General features: G+C 42.2%; 2 protein-coding genes across 11 annotated transcripts; one reads left to right on the top strand and one right to left on the bottom strand.

The window, feature by feature from the left end:
- Window positions 1-55: 55 nt before the first annotated feature.
- On the top strand, window positions 56-14,904 carry LOC6498491 (protein Aster-B). 10 transcript variants are annotated; one of them, XM_044716486.1, is made up of 12 exons: window positions 56-342; window positions 4,643-4,957; window positions 5,148-5,655; window positions 7,889-8,138; window positions 8,640-9,747; window positions 9,813-10,065; window positions 10,124-10,254; window positions 10,368-10,564; window positions 10,873-11,247; window positions 12,029-12,503; window positions 12,679-12,799; window positions 13,681-14,904. In XM_044716486.1, the coding sequence occupies exons 1-12, from the start codon at window positions 56-58 to the stop codon at window positions 13,714-13,716; spliced, it is 4,056 nt and encodes a 1,351-aa protein (XP_044572421.1). In that variant the 3' UTR covers window positions 13,717-14,904. The 10 variants fall into 10 exon arrangements, with proteins under 10 accessions (XP_044572421.1, XP_044572419.1, XP_032311310.1 ...); XM_044716484.1 differs by having other exon boundaries at window positions 7,892-8,138; window positions 12,679-14,904; XM_032455419.2 differs by having other exon boundaries at window positions 10,873-11,220; window positions 12,679-14,904.
- Window positions 14,905-14,947: 43 nt separating this feature from the next.
- Window positions 14,948-16,070, bottom strand: LOC6497009. Its single transcript, XM_001962901.4, has one exon. The coding sequence runs from the start codon at window positions 15,918-15,920 to the stop codon at window positions 15,216-15,218; it is 705 nt and encodes a 234-aa protein (XP_001962937.1). The 5' UTR covers window positions 15,921-16,070; the 3' UTR covers window positions 14,948-15,215.
- Window positions 16,071-18,697: the final 2,627 nt, after the last annotated feature.

Below are 18,697 nucleotides of genomic sequence, written 5' to 3'. Positions count from 1 at the left end.
ATAAATATTAGCAGAAGTAGTGTGATATTTGTGGGCGGCAACCTGTGCCGTTGTCATGCATTTTGTTACACAGCAACGGGCACAAAGTCAGCACCAGCACCAGCCGCAGAAATCCAATCCCTCGTCTAGCTCCTCGCTGGCCTCCACATCTTCCATCTCCTCCTGTTCTGGATCTGGATCTGGATCGGGCTCGGGAGCAGGGTCGTCACGGTTCGTGGCCCTTCGAAAATCAGCCAGCCAGGGTGCCCTGCCCAAGTCCTTGGCCACCGCCCAGAGCCTCTTCCTTCGTCCTTCGGCGCAAAGTAAACACAAACGCACTGCCAGCTTGAATGCGGCGCCCATGTGAGTTGACACGCCCCCATAGGGCCACCCACCCACCTACCTAAGTAACTTAATCCAAAATCGTAAAATTCTGCACGGATAAAAATTAATTCATTTTCTTTCCCCCCAAAAATGGTAGTTTTCAGAGATTTTTTTCCTTTTTTTGTTCTTGAATGTTTAATAATTAAATTATTAATTAATTAAAAAAATATATAAACCTGAAATTTATTAGGGGGTTTTTGTTTATTGAAATTAAAGTCAAATGCCTTGGAAAATTGTAAAATATATACTCCCCTTGTAATCTATTAACCCAACTGCTTATCGAGTTAAGTTTTGGTTCAGGTTTGGATGGTTTGCATGTCGAATCCATTGCATGTCGCTCCCCCTTGTTCCTTTCCAGCTTTGTCTTATCTGCTTACGTTCCTGCCGTCCCATAGCTCCCCCCAATCCAACTGGAATGATAGTCCGGACCAGACCTCCTTCGCTCCTGCCCACTCCTGGCCTCCACCGTTTATTGCGCAACAGTTGCCACAAGAGGCTCTGAAAAGCGTAAATGTCCTTTAGAATATCGATTTATGCATGCCAAGGGAACTGGGAAGGTAAACAAACAAGAGTTCTTGACTTTGGCTGGGCCTCCAAGGGGCGTCGCTATCACCACCAGACTCTGCTATCACTTTGGACAGTAATTGAATTGCCAGATAGCCGAATTAATTCACTTTTCTGGAGATTCTAAGGGAGTTTATCACTTATATTGAATGGCACTGGAAACAGTGCTGCCTTAAAAGAGGGAGAGATAAGGGAAATCAGGCATTCTTCGGTTAATTGTTATGGCTTTGGCACTTCGCGGGTCATCTGGGAGGGCACTCGAGTAGTTTAATGAACTGCCCCGAATGGAAATGACAAAACAATTAAACAAGCAGCTTCTAGCGATAATCTAAAAGAAATAAAGATTAAGAAATTGGCCCAGGCAGTCACTGAAGCGATGGACCAACCTTGGGCGTCTAAGGTGTCTGGGGTAATCCCTCTTAAACACTCTTGCTTTTTCTTTTCTTTGTTTCAGTGGAAGTTAACCCAATAATAATTGCTCAAGCGTATGCAGTGTTCGACCAATGGGTCTCCTATCTCTTGGCCGGATTTCCCAACCCCAACCCCGAACCTGCCACGCTCTCGGCTCCCGGCGGCTGCTCTTGAGTGCAAATCGGAACGTCGAGCTGGGATGACGTGCCCGGCACGAGCTCCCGCGCCTCAAATTCGCATTTTTTCTTTCGCCATCGCGTGCCTTGAACCGAGAAAACAGAAAACAGAAACCAAACAAACAAACAAACAAGCAACCAACAAATGACAATCAACAATCAACAGAAGAACAAAACGCCATAAGGTGGAAAATTAATTAAATAATTAAGAGTCGAGGTAGCTCGGCTAGTGAGATAGTTCATAAATTAATGACATTTCGCCGAGTCGGTCTAAAAATATAAAATTCGTGTTTACGTTTCGTCATCAATTCGAGCAATTGCTGCTGGCGTTGGCGAAATTTGGGCATTGGCCAGAGGGGGCCAGTTTGCCAGGTCTGTCCCCATCGATGACATACATTTTGGGGCCACCAACAATAATCGAAACATAATAGAGAAACTGACAGCCAACCAATGCCGAAGGAGGAAGCGAAACGGCCGCCGAGGAAAACAATAGGATGGAACGCGGTGGAACCAAAGAAAGTCAAACGGAAAAAAATGTAATACAAGCCAGTAGTCTACAACGGTATTGATTTTTCTCCGAGTTCCGTCCCTAGTGGTCCAAAAGCCAGGTTCCTTTTGGTAGTTAGTTGGTAATAGCCAGGCCCTAATGTAGCTGTTTAGTTGTTAGCCTTATGACCAGTGGCTTTTTATGTTCTATATGCATTCTGTATCCGGTTTCCATGACTAACTAATGGCACCTACCTACCTACCTACCTACCCCCCTCAAATGACCTCAAAGGCCAAAGTTCAATTGGTGGGGCTGGGAATAATACGTGTATATGAATCTATTATTCTTTCTATTCGGTGCAGTTTCATTCGTAATGACAGCTTGCACTCGCTGACTGGAAATAATAATGGACGTGCCACTAATTGCAGGTCTATAAATCGGAATACTATATACCAGATACTAGACCTTTTCTGTCACAACCCAAGAGTCTGCCAAAAACAAAATTCGCATCATCAGAGAGAGAGTAGGGGTTTAGTCATCATTTCCCCTAAATCAAAATTCTTCTACAGGTTTTCAAGGCCTATAAATAGGCCCATTTTCTCGGAAGGCAAAGAGTACATCAATTAAATGTGTTTATCCCAAAATGAAGTAACTTTTTGAAACAATATTTCTTGCCTGTTATCCCCTCTTATATATAGCTATATGTTTTCATTTGAAGAGTATATAATTTATTCATTCAAACGAGCACTTTGTTAATCTCTCCCGAGAGCTAAAAATAAGCAAGAAAAAAGGGGGAAACTATAAAAAAAAACACTGCGCCTTTTTTTGCGCCGAGCCTTATCGCGGATCACTGACACAACCCCTAACACATGACACAGATTCCATTTGCGTAGTATAGCCCTCCAGGTTATCTCCGATCTTTCACACACTCCTCGACTGTCGACTGTCGAGAGTTAAGAGTTTGCAATTAAATGGGAAGAGAATCTGAAAATCTGAGAATCTGAACTTTTTCATGAACTTGAAAAGATTAGGCGATTGCCTCGAGGGCCACTCCTGGGGGTCGATACTCTGTGGAGAGGAGCGGAAATCGTATTTCCACTTAGATCTCTGGTGGTGTAAACAGCGGAAAGTTTCTCAGTTCTTGAGAACTGGCAATTTGTTTAATTTAATTGATTATTAGGGCCATTAGTGGCAGAGGCAGGCAGAGTCAGAGGCAGGGTGCTGGCGCACTAAAAAAGCTTAAAAAATCGTTAAAAACTAAATGTGTCATCTGAGGCTTTAACAGTCAATAGCCGCTGAGTGCACTCGTTCCATAATAAACAGATGTTTCGTTGCAAATATTTATAAAAATTGTTTGCATCATATTTGTTACTGGGTTAAGTCGATTAGGCTAAGCCGCCTTCGTTGTTGTTTCTGCAAATACTGAGAACTGAGCGCTTTATCGAAAGCCTAAAGGCGGGAGTATCTTATCGGCCTTATCAGTGCTAAACCGAGAGTCCCCATCCACTCACACTCTAGTGCTCTATATATATATATATATTTGTATATTAAAGTAATAACAATTGTGTGTCACACAACTCACACACACGCCCACTCGGTGGCGGAGAGTAGTGCACAATAGAATTGATTACAATCGTTTAATGGCAATTGGTACACCATTCCGTCGCAGTCCACCGAGGAAAGAGCACGTCTAATTGAAATTATTATAATACACACATATACCCAGCACCCAGCCGCGTTTCAAATGTTGCGAAGAACGTTGCGAAAATCTCGGAAGCACCGGGTTCTCTGGTATGGAAAGAATTCTTTACTCCCTGAGGCAGTCAGTCTACCAGACGCTATCTGATCCGGTGGTTGGAAGACAATTAGCGGAAATTAGTTTGGAAAGAAACATCAATTAAGAGGACGATGTCTACTTAACAGGCCTACTTGACAGTTGCCGATAGGACGCGGAGCTAACCACCTGGCGGGCTTTATCTAGAGGGGTGACTCAGGTACCGTCGAGGGTTCCTAAACAAGCAATAGAGGGTCTCTTGGTATTACCAGTGAAGTGCCAGTCTTCTAGCTCCAGAGCTTAAGGGCTTCTATGACATATATCTTATATGAAAGACAGATTCTTCAGTTTCAAAGCAGTGCTCTTTGTGATTCGTCGCCAAATCTGAGGTCTATCAACCACAAGTAATTAATTGTATGGCTGATTTCAAACAATTAATCTTCAAGTGGAGCCACCTGTTGAAACATTGTTATCTGGATTACGCGGAACTAATTTTTTAATAAATTGGTGTAGGTTTAGAAAGAGTTATTGGCCATTAAAGGAAGTTAGACCTAAAGTACATAGTTTCTTCAGCTCAATTTTCGCTAGAATTCACTGCGGGAATAGTTTCACAATCCAACATCGTACAGGAAACACTTTCGCCACGATATAGATATTTGTTTTTAAACAAGAATTCCTAGTTTCCGGAAAAGAAAGACCAGAGGGGTAGAAGTACAGGGTAGTATATAGTCGAGTATCTTTAGTTTTCAATAAACAAGCTCCTTCCTCCCAACATCCAGTAGATCGGTAGTCGCTTTGTCGTCTTGGGCATGCCTTTTCATTTAGCATTTGTACTTTTGATTTGTTTTTATATGCATTTTATTGTAGGATTAAAGATATTGATATAACCGACCCAACAACATCCAGTGTTATCCTAACCGCTGCGACTCCCGATAGTCCGAGCGGTAGTAAGACCCCCGCCAATGCCAACATGATACCCGAGACCACCCAGCCCGATCAGCTCCAGTCACAGTCACAGTTACAGTCACAGCCACAGTCGCTGTCGCAAACTCAAACACAGTCACAGCTCCAGGATAATCCGCTCCTGGACACTCCACAGAATCCCCAGCAGCAAACGCAGCCGGAGGAGAAGGAGGAGAAGCAGGCGGATGCCAAGTCCGATGAGAGCAGTGCTGGCGACAGGTAGGTGAAATGATGCTCCGGAAACTCTCCAGCCAGGCCATGGTCGAATTCCGTAAGAGGATCCATTACAGTTTTTTCAAAATTTGCATGCCTAGTTCAAGAGTTCTTCCAAAATATAACCCACGTAGTCGTAGCCAAGAGCACCACCATCCCAGCCACTAATTGGTAATACTTGACTTGATCTTTGCAGGCGCGACTCCATCACCGAGGAGATCACGATTACGACCACCACCACCACCAGTACTCTGAGCACCAAGCTACTGACCATCCAGGAAGCCGCCGGCACCCTCGAACAGAGCAGCCTATCCAAATCGTCGTCCTCCAAACAGATCGCTTCCACGACAGCCGGTGGATCGCCGCCCAGCAGTGCCCGTCTCTCGCCAAAGCAGCGGCATGACTCCAGCGGCAGCAGTCCTAGCCTAGGACAAACTGCCACTTCCACGAGTCCGTGCGCCACTTCCAGTCCCCTGAATGCCTCCTCCCAGGGCGCCACGCCCAGCATAAATATCGTGTCCAGCGACTCGAACCGGGATCAGCAGCCACTCCAGTCGCAGAGCGTCGACTCGAACGGGTTCAGCGGCGCTCCGAGCGGCGGCGGATGCCTCACGGATAGCCCCAGCAGCCGCAAGAGCTCCACCAGTTCCAAGGGGAAGGCGAGCCAGCCCAAGTTGTCCACCTCCAGCAGCGGACGTGATGAGGTAAGTGGGGTTAGTGGTTTATTGGCCATCCAAGCCGTTTATGATGTCGAGTGATTAAGTAGAGCCAGGGCCTAAAAAATCACTAGTATCCGTGATTAAACAGAATTTCAGGAAGCCAACTTACTAATAAGAGTTGATTGTGAAAGACTGGAATTGGAATTCCCTCATGTAGTTAAATTTTTGGGGAAGTTGTGAAATATAAAGGCAAAGAAAAGGAATCTGCAAATGGATATGACTTGAGGTTTCTAGTTTCTTTATTATAAATAGAGTACTAAGACTCTTTGGTAGAATTTTAATCGAACTAACATTGCCAATGGGAACACATTCTCTATAAGGAATTTAAAAGTGTATTTATCTACAACTACATATGTTAGCTTTGACATCATCGAGTATAAAAAAAAAAACATCAATGCCAACATTATCAAATAGATTTCTAATGTAAGCAATTTATAAACTGTGGAAATTTATTGATATTCCCGATTGAATGTTAAAATTAGGGGAACCATAAGTACCCAATAGTCCCACGACAAGCTATCTTGGATTATTTCATTTTAACCCATTAAAAGCCATAAAAAGTTAAGATTGAAAGGAACTTGGAACAGAATTATGGACCAATTATGAAAAATTATTATTTTTATAAAAAAAACTTGCCTGTAATCCATTAATAAAACGATAACAGAACTTTGTGTAATTCTTTCCAAATAAATACAAAAACATTTGGAAATTATTCGTAAAACTCTTAACCTTGGCGAAGGGCAAAAGATTGTGATATTTTTGTAAATTTTAGTAAACAAAGTGTACATATATTATGTATATATGTTTAAAATATATTTATATGTTCAAAATATATTTATATTGATAAAAAAGGTATATATATGTATATTACATATGTACATATATTCTCATATTTCTATAGCAAGTTCTTTAAAATTTATTTACTGTTTCAAATAACTGGCATTTGATTTTTATTTTTTTCTATACCTTTTTGGCTATAGTGGCTTTTAATGGGTTAAAGAAATTGGAGACAAATTCCGCGAATTAGATAATAACTTTGTGTTTATAGCCTTCCTGTAATTAGGCCAGTTTTTATGAAATTTTATGAATGGCGAGTTAAATATAGAAACATAAGCATTAGATTTCTAGTAGAAATGTTCTACTATATAAGGGTTAAATTATAGAAGTATTTAAATTTATATTATTAGAACGTATTGTATTTAGAAGAAACACCAAACTGACTATGTGGCACAATGTTGTTAATATTTATTTTGCGAAAAAGGGCTAGTCGCATACAATGTGTTGTTTATTTTTATAAAAATTCATCCAAAGCTTGAAAGCTTTGATAGCTGGCGGCTCTGGCTCCAAAGGCTGTCATTCTGTTGGGGCTAACCATTAACACAACCACACACCCCGAAAAAGGTGTGAAATAGCCGAGGCATGGTCTTCCAAACAAAATAAATATCCAATCGATCAGACGATCAAGACCGCTACGGATAGAGCGATTTATGGATAGATAGATACATGGGGAGCCATCCGACAGATAGATAGATACTCTGTTCGGCAGACAGACATGCGGCACGGAGATTAATAGCCATCCATTGACCATTTGGGGCGCAATCTAATCGCCTGCTTTGGGGGGCGATAAGGAGCATATGTGGAGAGTGTGGACCGTGTGGACAGTGAGACCCCAGCCCCTTGGGCCAGCTGATTAAGAGTACCCTTCGGTAATGGTGGTGCCATTATCAGTGGCAGCAACAAACTTGCAAAGCTCGCCCCATGAATGTTTCTATTTGTTTTTTTGGGAGCCAAGCTTTTTTTTGCCTCTCATTGATAACGCTCCGTTGACGTTCGTAGTGCTGGCAATAGAGAATTAGAATTCAATAAGCGACGTAGCGTCTCAAAGAGCAAGCAGAAACAGAAAATTATTAATTTGGAGCATTGCAGCGAATTTTGTGTAAATAATTGGGGGTCGTAAACAGCGGCTGCGGCAAGCGTGTGGTGTGATAAGAAGTTAAGGCCAAACACCTGGCCGAAGAGTAGTTTCCTACGAACCATCGTGAATCACCCGGAAAACGAGTTAACAAATAGGAGGGTGGTGCGCTGGTGCGAACAGGTGGCCAACAGAGTGGATGATATCGACGTTAGTTGCTAAAATGTTTGTCCACGGCACCACAGTCTGCTATAGATGGATATTCTTATGGTGTTTGATCAGCTCTCCCTCTCGCTTGTCTCCCAGCAGGACATCTCCCAGCACCGGCTGAGCGACCTCACTCCCCACGAGCTGAGCCTCCTGCGCGTCGACAGGGAGCAGCAGGTGACCAGCAGCAGTTCCACCTCCAACGAGAAGCCGGCCAAGCCCTCACGGCTCTCGGAGCGGGCCAAGAAGAAGTCCTGGTACAACGTCATCTATCCCAACTACAAGTCACGGGCCGAGGACTTTAAGAAGCTCTTCAAGGATGTGCCCAACGATGAGCGTCTGATTGTGGGTGAGTCTGGAATCAAGATCACATGATACGTGTTTCTTTCATAATTTATATAAATCATTAAAGTTTTGTGTGAAAATTCATGTAGAAGGTCAAACAAGTGTTGTTTTTATGAAATAATAAACTGAGTTTAATGAATCAATTATTTTTTATGGAAGACTTAGACTTAGTGTTCTTAGTATGAATCATTTTTGAAAACATTTTAATTAAAATAGACTTCTAGACTTCTTAAATTGTAAAAGCCAAGGCCTGGTTATTATGAAACACTTTATGGGAGAACTTTATTCATATCCAGAGCTATGATAATTGGGAATTAATTGGAAATTCAGCAAACATCCGAGTAATAATGAGACATAGAATCGAATATAGGAATGAATAGTTTGAGATGTGTTCATTTGTATTCAGAGATCACTTAATAACAAATGCCTAATATGAAAATAATGTACATTATTTGTTATTTATAATTAATTATTAATTATATTATTAATCCCATTTTTCTTATAGATTATTCGTGTGCCCTGCAACGTGATATTTTAGTCCAGGGTCGATTGTATGTGTCACAGAACTACGTCTGCTTCCACGCCAACATATTCTCGTGGGAGACATTCCTGAGCATCAAGTGGAAGGATGTAACGGCCATTACCAAGGAGAAGACGGCCTTGGTGATACCCAATGCCATTTCGATAGCCAGCGGCAAGGACAAGTACTTCTTTGCCACGTTCACCTCGAGGGACAAGAGCTTCTTGATGCTCTTCCGTGTCTGGCAGAACACGCTGATGAACAAGCAGTTCTCGCCACAGGAGATTTGGAAGTATGTGCATAGCTCCTACGGCGAGGAGCTGGGCCTAACCACCGACGACGAGGACTATATCGATCCCACGCTGGACAACGGCAACGAGACGGACTTTGACTTCCAGACGGCCATCGACGACGACAGTCAGTCGCAGCGCCAGTCGCAGCAGTCGAACCAGTCCACCCAGTCCAATCCCCAGCTGCCCCACAGCGGCAACAGCAGCGCCAGCAGCGGCGGCGGTGCCAGCCGTGCCTCAGCGCCCCGCAAATCTAAAACGAAATACTTCTTCAACTCATCCAAGTCCTCGGCCAACGCCTCGGCCAGCGGTTCGGACAACAACAAGACCAGGGAGAGTTCACGGAAACTCAACAAGAAGATGAAACAGAACGCCAAAGAGTTGACGCTCAGCTCCGTGAAGCCGGCGGAGCAATCGGTCAGTGTCACCATGACCCAGGTGCCCCCAGCCAGTAGCAGCAGTACTGCCGGCTCCGCGACGAACACATCCACCTCCTCCACAATCGCCAATCATTCCGGTTCAGGAACGTTAACTGGTTCGGGATCAGGCTCTGCCCCTGCAGCTCCTGCAGGTGGCAGCGATAAGAAGAGTGCAGAAAAGAAAATAAGTACGGTTTCCAGTTCAGGGGCAGCAGCGACGGCCGGGACGGCCTCAGTGTCCCACGTAGCTGGCACTTCAGGGTGTCCTGCGACGGAATCCAAACTGGAGACCAAACGCAAGCTGAGCAAAAATCACAAAAACGCCGAAGAGGCCGTGCCCACAGATGTGTCCGACTCGTCGGACTCTGAAGCGAACAATGTTCCGTAAGTTTAGGATTGCTTTAAAGAAAGAATGAACCTCCTAATGAATGAACCATATCCCCAACTAGATTTGTGCCCACCACAGAATGCACCTCCACGCACGAGGGCCGCCAGATTGTTCACACCATCCTGCCCATCAACGTGGACACTCTGTTCAATATGCTCTTCAGTAAATCCAAATTCCTGACGGACTTCCATGCCTCGCGCAAGTCCACCGACCTCATAATGGGCGAGTGGTCGAGGAACGAGGAGGGCCTGAATGTACGAACCGTGAACGTCACGGTGCAGTTGGCCGCCTCCGTGGGTCCCAAGTCTTCAAAGGTGATAGAGACTAGAGATTAGCTTTAAGTGCGAATTGCTCATCGGTTTGTTCTTTAAGGTAACTGAGTACCAGACCATGCGGGAGTGCAGCAAGCCGGGGGAACTGTATTCCATAGACGTAAATAGTGTAAATGCAGGCATTCCATATGCGGACAGTTTCAGTGTACTCATCCACTTCTGTCTGGCCAGGTGAGTCATCCGTGGCCCCATGGATAGCCCCAGAGGGGGGTAAACTATACTTTCTTATCGGCGGTGATGCAATAGTTTCTCTAACTAATCTAACTAATAAATTTTCATTGCAGAACGGTGGATGATCACACGATGTTGTCGGTGCACACCCAGATCAAGTACAAGAAGTCGATTTGGGGCGTTGTCAAGGGATTCATCGAGAAGAACACGTGGGCGGGGTTGGAGGACTTCTTCGGCTCCCAGCTGCACGCCCTGCAGAGTGAGACGTGCATTCCGCCCGCCAAGGGCAAGGGACGTCGTCCGAGGAGAGGTAAGCACTTAGTTCTAGGGAACATTAACTGACAAGAATGCAACAACCACAACAACAAGAACAACAATCACAACAAAATACTACAGCAACAATGCAAAGCAATTATTCCGTAACTTTATAATGAAAATTTTCCAAATATTTAATATTAAATTCGATCTGAATGCGATCCAATGCCAATTGCCATTGCTTCTTCTAACCGCACACAAAACGCACGCATGACAACATCTGAACATCAACAACAATCGATACCATTGAATATGTTACCAAAAACAAAAGCCACAACCAGCTACAACCAACATACATCACAGGCATGAATATCCCTCCATCTGGGACATCAACTGCATCCGACACAGCAACTGCGACAACCACCACCACTACGGCAGTGGCCACCACCACGAGTACGGACAATGACAGCATTCACGAGGCGTCACATCATCTGTCACCTGTCACCGGCAACCTGTTGCTCCAATCCCATCAACAGCACCAGCACCAGCACCTGCACATGCATCACCACCACCACCATCACCACGGTAGCCAGCAGCATCATCACCATCATCATCAGCATGGCCACCAAGATCCCAGCAGGCCCTCCCAGCATCATCAACAGCTTTCCAATCACCATCACCATCATCATCAGCATCCCCATTGGCATCATCGTAAGACAGTATTTCAGTCGAGCCGAGGTACAGCTTTGGAAGAAGATTGTTTTAGTTCAGATATTGCCACAGTAGATAGATATTGATTGAAAGTTTATTTATTAATTAGATCTCTTATTGTAGTACAAGATTTTAAAAGAAAACTTTCCCAACTTAAACTTAATATTTGGCAGATTTTGGCAGAGACTTTGCCAACTTATCAGTTAATGGATTGAGGTGGTAGGTTATTTAGCTTCTTATCACACACGCGCCGGAATCCATATATTTATTTTATTTTGAGGGATATTGTGTTAGCCAACGTATAGTTAGTACAGCCTTTGTTCAAATGATTTATGAAACCATGAAGAAATTTATTTCTAGCTTAAAATATCTGGCAAATGCGATTAGAATCACAGAAAGGGAAACTTATAGAGAATGCTTTTGATCTGAACTCAAGTCATAACTTAACTCTTGCTCTCAAACTTATACTTTTGTGGAATGCCTAACCTCCTTACTTTTCTTAATCTATGAACTTTTCCAACTTGTCTTGCTTACTTTTCCGCTTAATCAAGCTACGATAAGATTTCCTTCAAAGTACGACCCCTTGTGGCAATTTCTAACCCTCATAAATCATAAACAGTTTGCTTTGTTATTGCAGTTTAAGTTATTTCGTAGCTATCGATCTTTTGTTGTACTCTTAATGTTGTGATTATGTTGCTAGCACCTCCGATTCTCGCTTATTTTTGGTTTGATTTTTCCGTTTGAGTCATTTGATTTCTAACCGTGCCATTTGCCACTCCTCTCGACGCTCGTCCCCGTATTTTCGCAGGAACCGCCACACAAATACGCCCCCTGGAGGAAGCAGGCGGCACGGCACAGCCGGGCATTGCCGGCTTACCCGGCGACACCCTGGACACCCAGCCGCTCGTCCCCGGGGCTGCAGTCGGCGCCGCTCCCGGTCATCCGCTGCTGCTCGAAGGCGGCAAGCTGCACCAGCAGTCCCATCTCCACCACCAACAGCAGCCGCACCAACACCACCACCTACAGCAGCACCACCACCACCACAAGCAGCAGCAGCAGTTGCACCCGGGCGGCGACGACGACGGCCAGCCACTGGCGATGGGTCAAGGGCAGGGTCACAGACTCGGTTTCAGAAACAGGGGCTTGTCGTTGTTGGTTATTCTGTTGCTGTGCTTGATGCTGGCATTAAATGTGATATTATTACTTAAGCTCTGGAAGCTGGAGGAACGGATTGACGTGGATCTCAGTCGGCGGGCGCGACTGCCCAGCTTGGCGGCCTTAAAGTGAGTTGCGATAATCCTAACTATAAGTTAAAAAGCTAGGTCTCTGGGAGTGGTGCACCATTCCCTATGAAAGTAAAGGCTTGGTGCTATATATTAAGGGCGTACCACATGGCTGTTGTAGATATGGATTGGCTGATGTTTTATCGATTATACTTATCAACTTTTGCCTTTTTAGGGAGCTACCTAACACAAATCAGGAATGGCTGGAGCTGCTGCGCGATCAGGAGATTGCGCACGAAGCCGAGCTGGACAAATGGCAGCAGGTGCTTCAGACTGCCATCGAGTTGCTGAAAAAGGTGAGCAATGTGTGCGAAAAGATCTACAACGACGGCAAGCTGCGTCAGCGAATCGAGTCGATGTCGATGCCGATGCCGGCTCCGGCGCACAGTGAATTCTAAGCGTCTCATTAGGCCGTGAATAACATCAGTGCTACACCACCACCACCCACATCAGGAACAGAAATCAGCAAGCGACAGCTAATTGCAACCTTAACACTCATAAACCCCCACACACACACACATGTATACTTGCAGTGCGTTTCGAAATTGTAAGACATTTTGATGCAGTCTTAGAATAAGTCGAAGGAGTTTAGTTTTCTCTGGCAGCTAATTGACACAATAGTTTGTTCATTAAAAGAGAATGAAAAACCTTTCAGAAAAGTCTGTAATTCAAAATGCCTTAAAGCCAGGAAGCGCAGTGTTCTAGCGGACATTTGTAACTGATCTCTTAGTTAGTCTCTAGCAATACACAAACCCGAAACTGTTGCATGTCCTTCTCCCTCTGTTCAGGAAATGATTTCTCCACCGCTGACTGAACAACTACAGCCACCGGAGAAATCATTTCCTTAGCCATAAGTTCTGTATTCCGTAGAGAAAACTCAAGGCGAAGTCATTTCGATGTGTACCATTTATGAAATTTATAAGAACTGAAATCATGTTCGAACCAAAATTCAAAAGTTCAGAAAGAGGCCAGTCCCACACACCCCCAGTCACAAATTATAATTTTTGTAAGTAATCCCTTATTTTCTAAGATACTCTGTGACTAACACTTTTTTTATTTCTCAATCTAACCACTCTTGGTTAATGGTGTTTGCTTTTTAAACTTTATGTTGATAATTTTGAGTCTTGTGTTGCATAGCTCTTATCCCATTTTACTGAAACACCTTTTGTTTTTTCAGACTGAAAGAACTTTGGCTGAAATGATTGTACGCTAAGCAACTAATTAAATTGAAATTGAAATTGTGCAACTAGCATATTAATCCAATCCAATTGTCTTCGACACAAGAAAGCGAAATACGCAAAGCACACTAGCCCTTGGCGAAGTGCAGAGCCACAAAAAAAAAAAACAAAATTAAACAAGAAAATCTGAAATTGAATTTAAAATTCAACTAAAATTTAGTCACAACCTACATTGTGTAAGAAGCAAATTAAGAAAAGAAAAGAAAAGAAACTAACTGTCATTTTGAAACATTTACGATTATGTTGTAGTAGTTTAAGAGAAGCAGAGTGTAATCTAGCTCGTAGGTAGCTGCATTTTAGTTAGATTAGAGCAATTGTATGTTTTTAATCGCGGCATTTATGTACGTGTAGCACCCGTCGTTTGCTTGACTTTGATTTAGACGAAAGTTTCTACGAATTCCTCAAGTATTTCATATCTTACAACATACCAAAAATCGTAGCGAATCAAGGAGCGAGCGCCCTGAATTTTTGTTTTAGAAAATTCATTTACACGTCAGAGTGTCTAGTGTCGAGAGGCGAGAGTTGAGATTTGAGAGTCGAGTAAGCGCAAAAGCTGGCCAATAAAAGCCCAATAAGTATAATTAATGTAATCTGTAGTTGCCACTGTTTTTTTGGCCAGAAAGAATTTGATAAAACCGTTTATACAAAACTGTTTATTGTGTACGATATTTTTGTAAACCAGTCGAAACAATTGTGAGCAATGTTTTGGTTCTTTTGTGAAACTCCTGCTACTAAGTCTACACCCCAGAACCGTACACAGAAAACGGATTTAAATATTTAAAGCGCTAAGCCAGATGAAAACCAATAATTGCGTACTCTATATACATTATATATATGTTACATATATATGCATATATATAGCCAAGTATTGTTAGTCGGTAGTAGTTGCATTTTAAATCAATAAGAGAACCGAAATTCAAGAAAGCTAATTAAAGCAGTAACTCGTGCTAGTTTCGAATGTGAATCGCATTAAAAGGAATATTAAGGTAATTAGTTAAGGTCATGCATGTTGGTTAACCCAAAAAAACAGTCAAATTTGAGCCTCAGCCGAGTGGGCTTACAATTTTTGTCACAACCTAGACTTTTAAGAAACCGAATGTTACGCCGCAGCAAAGAAAATTCTAATTTATTATAAAACCGAATAAAGAAAACAATGTGTTTAATTGACTATCTATAGTTTGCACCCCCAGTTGGAACACCACAAGGTTGGTATTTTCAGTTTATTTTCGAAGTAGAAGAAGTAGTAATTAGTCCAGTTTACAATACATTAGCGCCGCAACAAACCATCAATTTAAGACTACTTTCCCCATGGTAATCGAAAGTATCTGCCACAGAACACTCACTTGTGACGGACCCTGGTAACTACCACGTGAAAGCATTTAAAATGAAGAACATACTCTAATCTGGCGACAGCTTATACCTCAAATCTGTCAAACTATACGTTTTCATTCACATTCCTAATCCGCTGAGATTCCTAAATCCTCCAGCGACCGGTTGGCGGTGTTTGGATGACTTTGGCAAGCGGAGGGGATAGTTTGGACTTCAGAACCTGCAGACGCGTCTTCTTGGTAGCTGACTTCGGGGACTTGGGCTTTGGAGAAGCCGAGGAGTTGGAGTGGCCTTTGTTAGCCCCTCCCGCCTTCCGGGGAGACAAGGGCAACCGTTTGCCTCCGTTCGCACTGGACTTGCTGCCCTTCTTCCCATGCGAAGTGCCCTGCGCCGAGTTCTTTTTGCGGCGGAAGCTGATCTGCTGCTTGGACTTGGACTTCTTGATCAAGTGTGGCGACTCATTGGTGGTCTTGGGACATCCCTTGGACATTCGCTCGACCAGTTTGCTGATCACCTCCCTCTTGCCCGGCTGCTGCACCTTGATGGACAACTGCTTCTTGGTCAAATGGGCAGCGGTGATCGTGTTGGGCGGCAAAGGGGTCTCCGATTTCGGGGTTAAACAGTATGGCGATGAGACCTTCAGCAGACTCAACCTGGACTTGATCATCTTCGGCTTCACGGGAAGCTTCTTGGCATCCGACGCAGCAGCAGCCTTCTCTTCCAACAGCCTGCGCAGTCCGAAAGCTCCCCGGTACATGGCCTTCTTCTGGGATTCGCGGATCAGAGCCCGCTGGCGGTCCATCATCATGTCGTAGATGGACAATATCGGTGTATCTAGCATTGTTGCCATCCTAATTCGTGTATAAATATCAGAAACTAAACAAAGCTTTTGGAAAATATATGCTGGCAAGTGTGTAACCGAAATGGGAATGAAAACTAGGAGTACTCTCTGCGGTGTGATCCTATCAACTGTAACTTCATTGAAACTAAAATGCCAGCCAAGCTGGCAACTGTTTAGAATTTTTCCTAAGCCTATTTGGATTTTCAATTTTCTTATATTTTTACGTCGTTTTATGTGCTACTTTCTTTACACTAGGAATTTGTAGGAATGTTTTGACTTTATTTGAAAGTGCCTAGATCTGTTCTGAAAACGAAGGTGTTATCGTACTTTTTGTTATGAAAGTCAAGGCTTCTTTAAGTCTCTTCTCATTGTCTGTTCCCTTTCATTTTTTATTTATTTATAATTGTCTTCTGTTTAATAAACGTACATTTTGAGGTTTAAAACCTTATACACGAATCACGAAAAATACTAAAGTGACAAAATGAGTTTTCAAAAAATCATTGCATACTTTCAGGCAAAAGAAAGCAATAGTTCCGGTTACACCATTTTACTTTAACCATTTTACTGTAAATTTTAGAGGCAACCAGATAAGAAATTAAAAATATTAAACTAAAATAATTTGTACTTTATTTAAGAAACATGTTTAATATTACTATAGTTTTATTTATTATTTATGGATTTATAACTACGAGTCATAGTGAATAATGGGTTTTAGGATAATAAGATTTTCTTGGTGGCTCTCTTATCGGAATAAAACTGAAAAGCAATCCTGATTGCCTTGGTTTATTTCCCAACTCGTCCAAGTTCAAAGCCCAAAAGAAATTCGCTTGACGCCAAGTGACTAAGATCCCCGACCCGACTTTTTGTGTCGCTTCTTTTGTTGCATTACAGTTCCCCCGCCGACTTGGACCGTATCAACAAATGCAAACCTGACTGCCTGATAAGAGTTCAAGTTCATTAAACCTAATAAAAATCAGGAACAATTTCGTGAATACTTACATTCAGAGTCACCTGAATGTGGAGAAAAAGTATAAAGAAACGGGACATAAAATGGAACTTAATATAGAGATTATTTTAATGGACAGGGTTTAGTTTATAAAATTCTTAAAAAAGATATTATATCTCAAATGATTAAATGAAAAATATATATTTATTTCAAATATATGGTTTTTTAAAAAATTAAAAAGAATAAAATGTGAAAAACCTGAGAATGATGATAAAGTACGAAATTGGCATCGCCACAAATTATTCACATTCTCAGCAATTTGCTTAATAAAATTTTTCTAGAAACTCAATATTTGTTGTGCACGCATACACCGAAAAAAACTACGCACTCACCGCACGCACCGCCAAAAAACATGGGGCAATGAACAAAAAAAGAAAGAAGAAAGAAAATAAGAATCTTATCAGCAGAAAAAAAAAACCAAAAACAAAGTACAGTAAACACCTAAAACTCAGTTAAGGCAAAAACAAAAAGAAAGCTGGCATAAAACAACAACTATATGTTATTTTTCAAGGTTAAGAGCAAGTGCGTGTGCGTGAGGCATTTTTGCTTTTTTTTTTTTTTGCCTGAGTCCATGTGTGTGTGTGTGAGTCTCGCACATTTTCGCACATAGTGCGTATAAATAAAAACAACAAAAGCACCAAGACAGCAACAGAAAAATAATTTTTTTATGGAGAGGCCGAGCTACGCACTGAAAATTAAAAAAAGAGCCAAGACTGCAACAACAATGTTAACGGGAAAGAACTCTGGCCGCCTGGCAACTTTTTTGTTTTTTTGTTTTTTGTTGTTTGTTGTTTTTGTTTTATGGCAACATAATAAACTTAATAATTTCACTTGGGCTCTTGGACGAAAAGGAGAACGGCCCGGCCCAAAATTGAGAAATCATCATTATTTAGGCCTAATATGCAGTTGTGGGTTATTTTCCATATTATTTGGTCAACGACCCAACTTAGAGCCCGAACAGCTGACACATTTTATTATCGTGTCGTCTCGTACAATTCCAAGAGTATTTCTCTTCCTGCTGATCTGGTCCACCCACACCACTGTCTAACCTAATTACCCACACAATTAGTCTTCCCGTACGTATACGCGTTAAATTGCGTATACGCAGCGTTTGCCCACTGTGAGTTTAATGACTGATAAGATTTGAAAGCTCAAATTTGCCTAGAGGACTTGGATCGAGTTGCGAAGACGTGTGTATATAAGATCCAATCTTTTCGCAAATATTGTAAAGAATTCTCGGCTTAACTAGTGTGGTATTAGATTCTCTATAATATTTTACTGGAGGATGAAATATAATGAATTATTAACGGAAGATCTTAACTCGTCTTGAAACAGAATTGAATTTGCATAGAAAATGGAAGACCCATATTAGAAATTCGCGAAGGTTTCGGACCACATCGTTTTAAAGCAGTTTACCACCGAAAACGTCTCGAAACTCGTTGAGTGACGGCTTTGGTTGCCAATCAAGACCTTAAATTTCTACTGCCAAGTCACAACTGGAGACTGCTCCACCAAAATCAAGCCAAATTGTTTTTATTAAGTTAACAGGTTTTAAGGTAAGATTAAGTCTTGTAATTGAAAGATTCTTTCTATGAAATGTTCTACTATTATTTAAGAAAAGTAATGTGTTATCTTTAATATATATATTTTTATTGCATGCCATTAAATAATATTATTTTGAGCCTTGGACTTAGTTCCACAAGTTCGTCTGCAAGTTAGATCATTTTCTTAAAATATTTTCCAAAGGCTTTTATCAATAATTATAATGTAAATAATAAAA

Source organism: Drosophila ananassae, chromosome 3R, assembly GCF_017639315.1.
Source record: "Drosophila ananassae strain 14024-0371.13 chromosome 3R, ASM1763931v2, whole genome shotgun sequence".
In the NCBI taxonomy this organism is placed as follows: Eukaryota; Metazoa; Arthropoda; class Insecta; order Diptera; family Drosophilidae; genus Drosophila; species Drosophila ananassae.
This window is presented reverse-complemented; position numbering and strand designations above follow the sequence as displayed.

Excerpts from the sequence above, each read along its gene's own strand:
- LOC6497009 (XM_001962901.4), bottom strand. The coding sequence starts at position 15,920 with ATGGCAACAATGCTAGATACACCGATATTGTCCATCTACGACATGATG.
- LOC6498491 (XM_044716483.1), top strand. The coding sequence starts at position 56 with ATGCATTTTGTTACACAGCAACGGGCACAAAGTCAGCACCAGCACCAG. Across the intron at positions 4,958-5,147 it reads GAGAGCAGTGCTGGCGACAG|GCGCGACTCCATCACCGAGG; the intron begins GTAGGTGAAATG and ends TGATCTTTGCAG. Across the intron at positions 9,748-9,812 it reads TCTGAAGCGAACAATGTTCC|ATTTGTGCCCACCACAGAAT; the intron begins GTAAGTTTAGGA and ends ATCCCCAACTAG.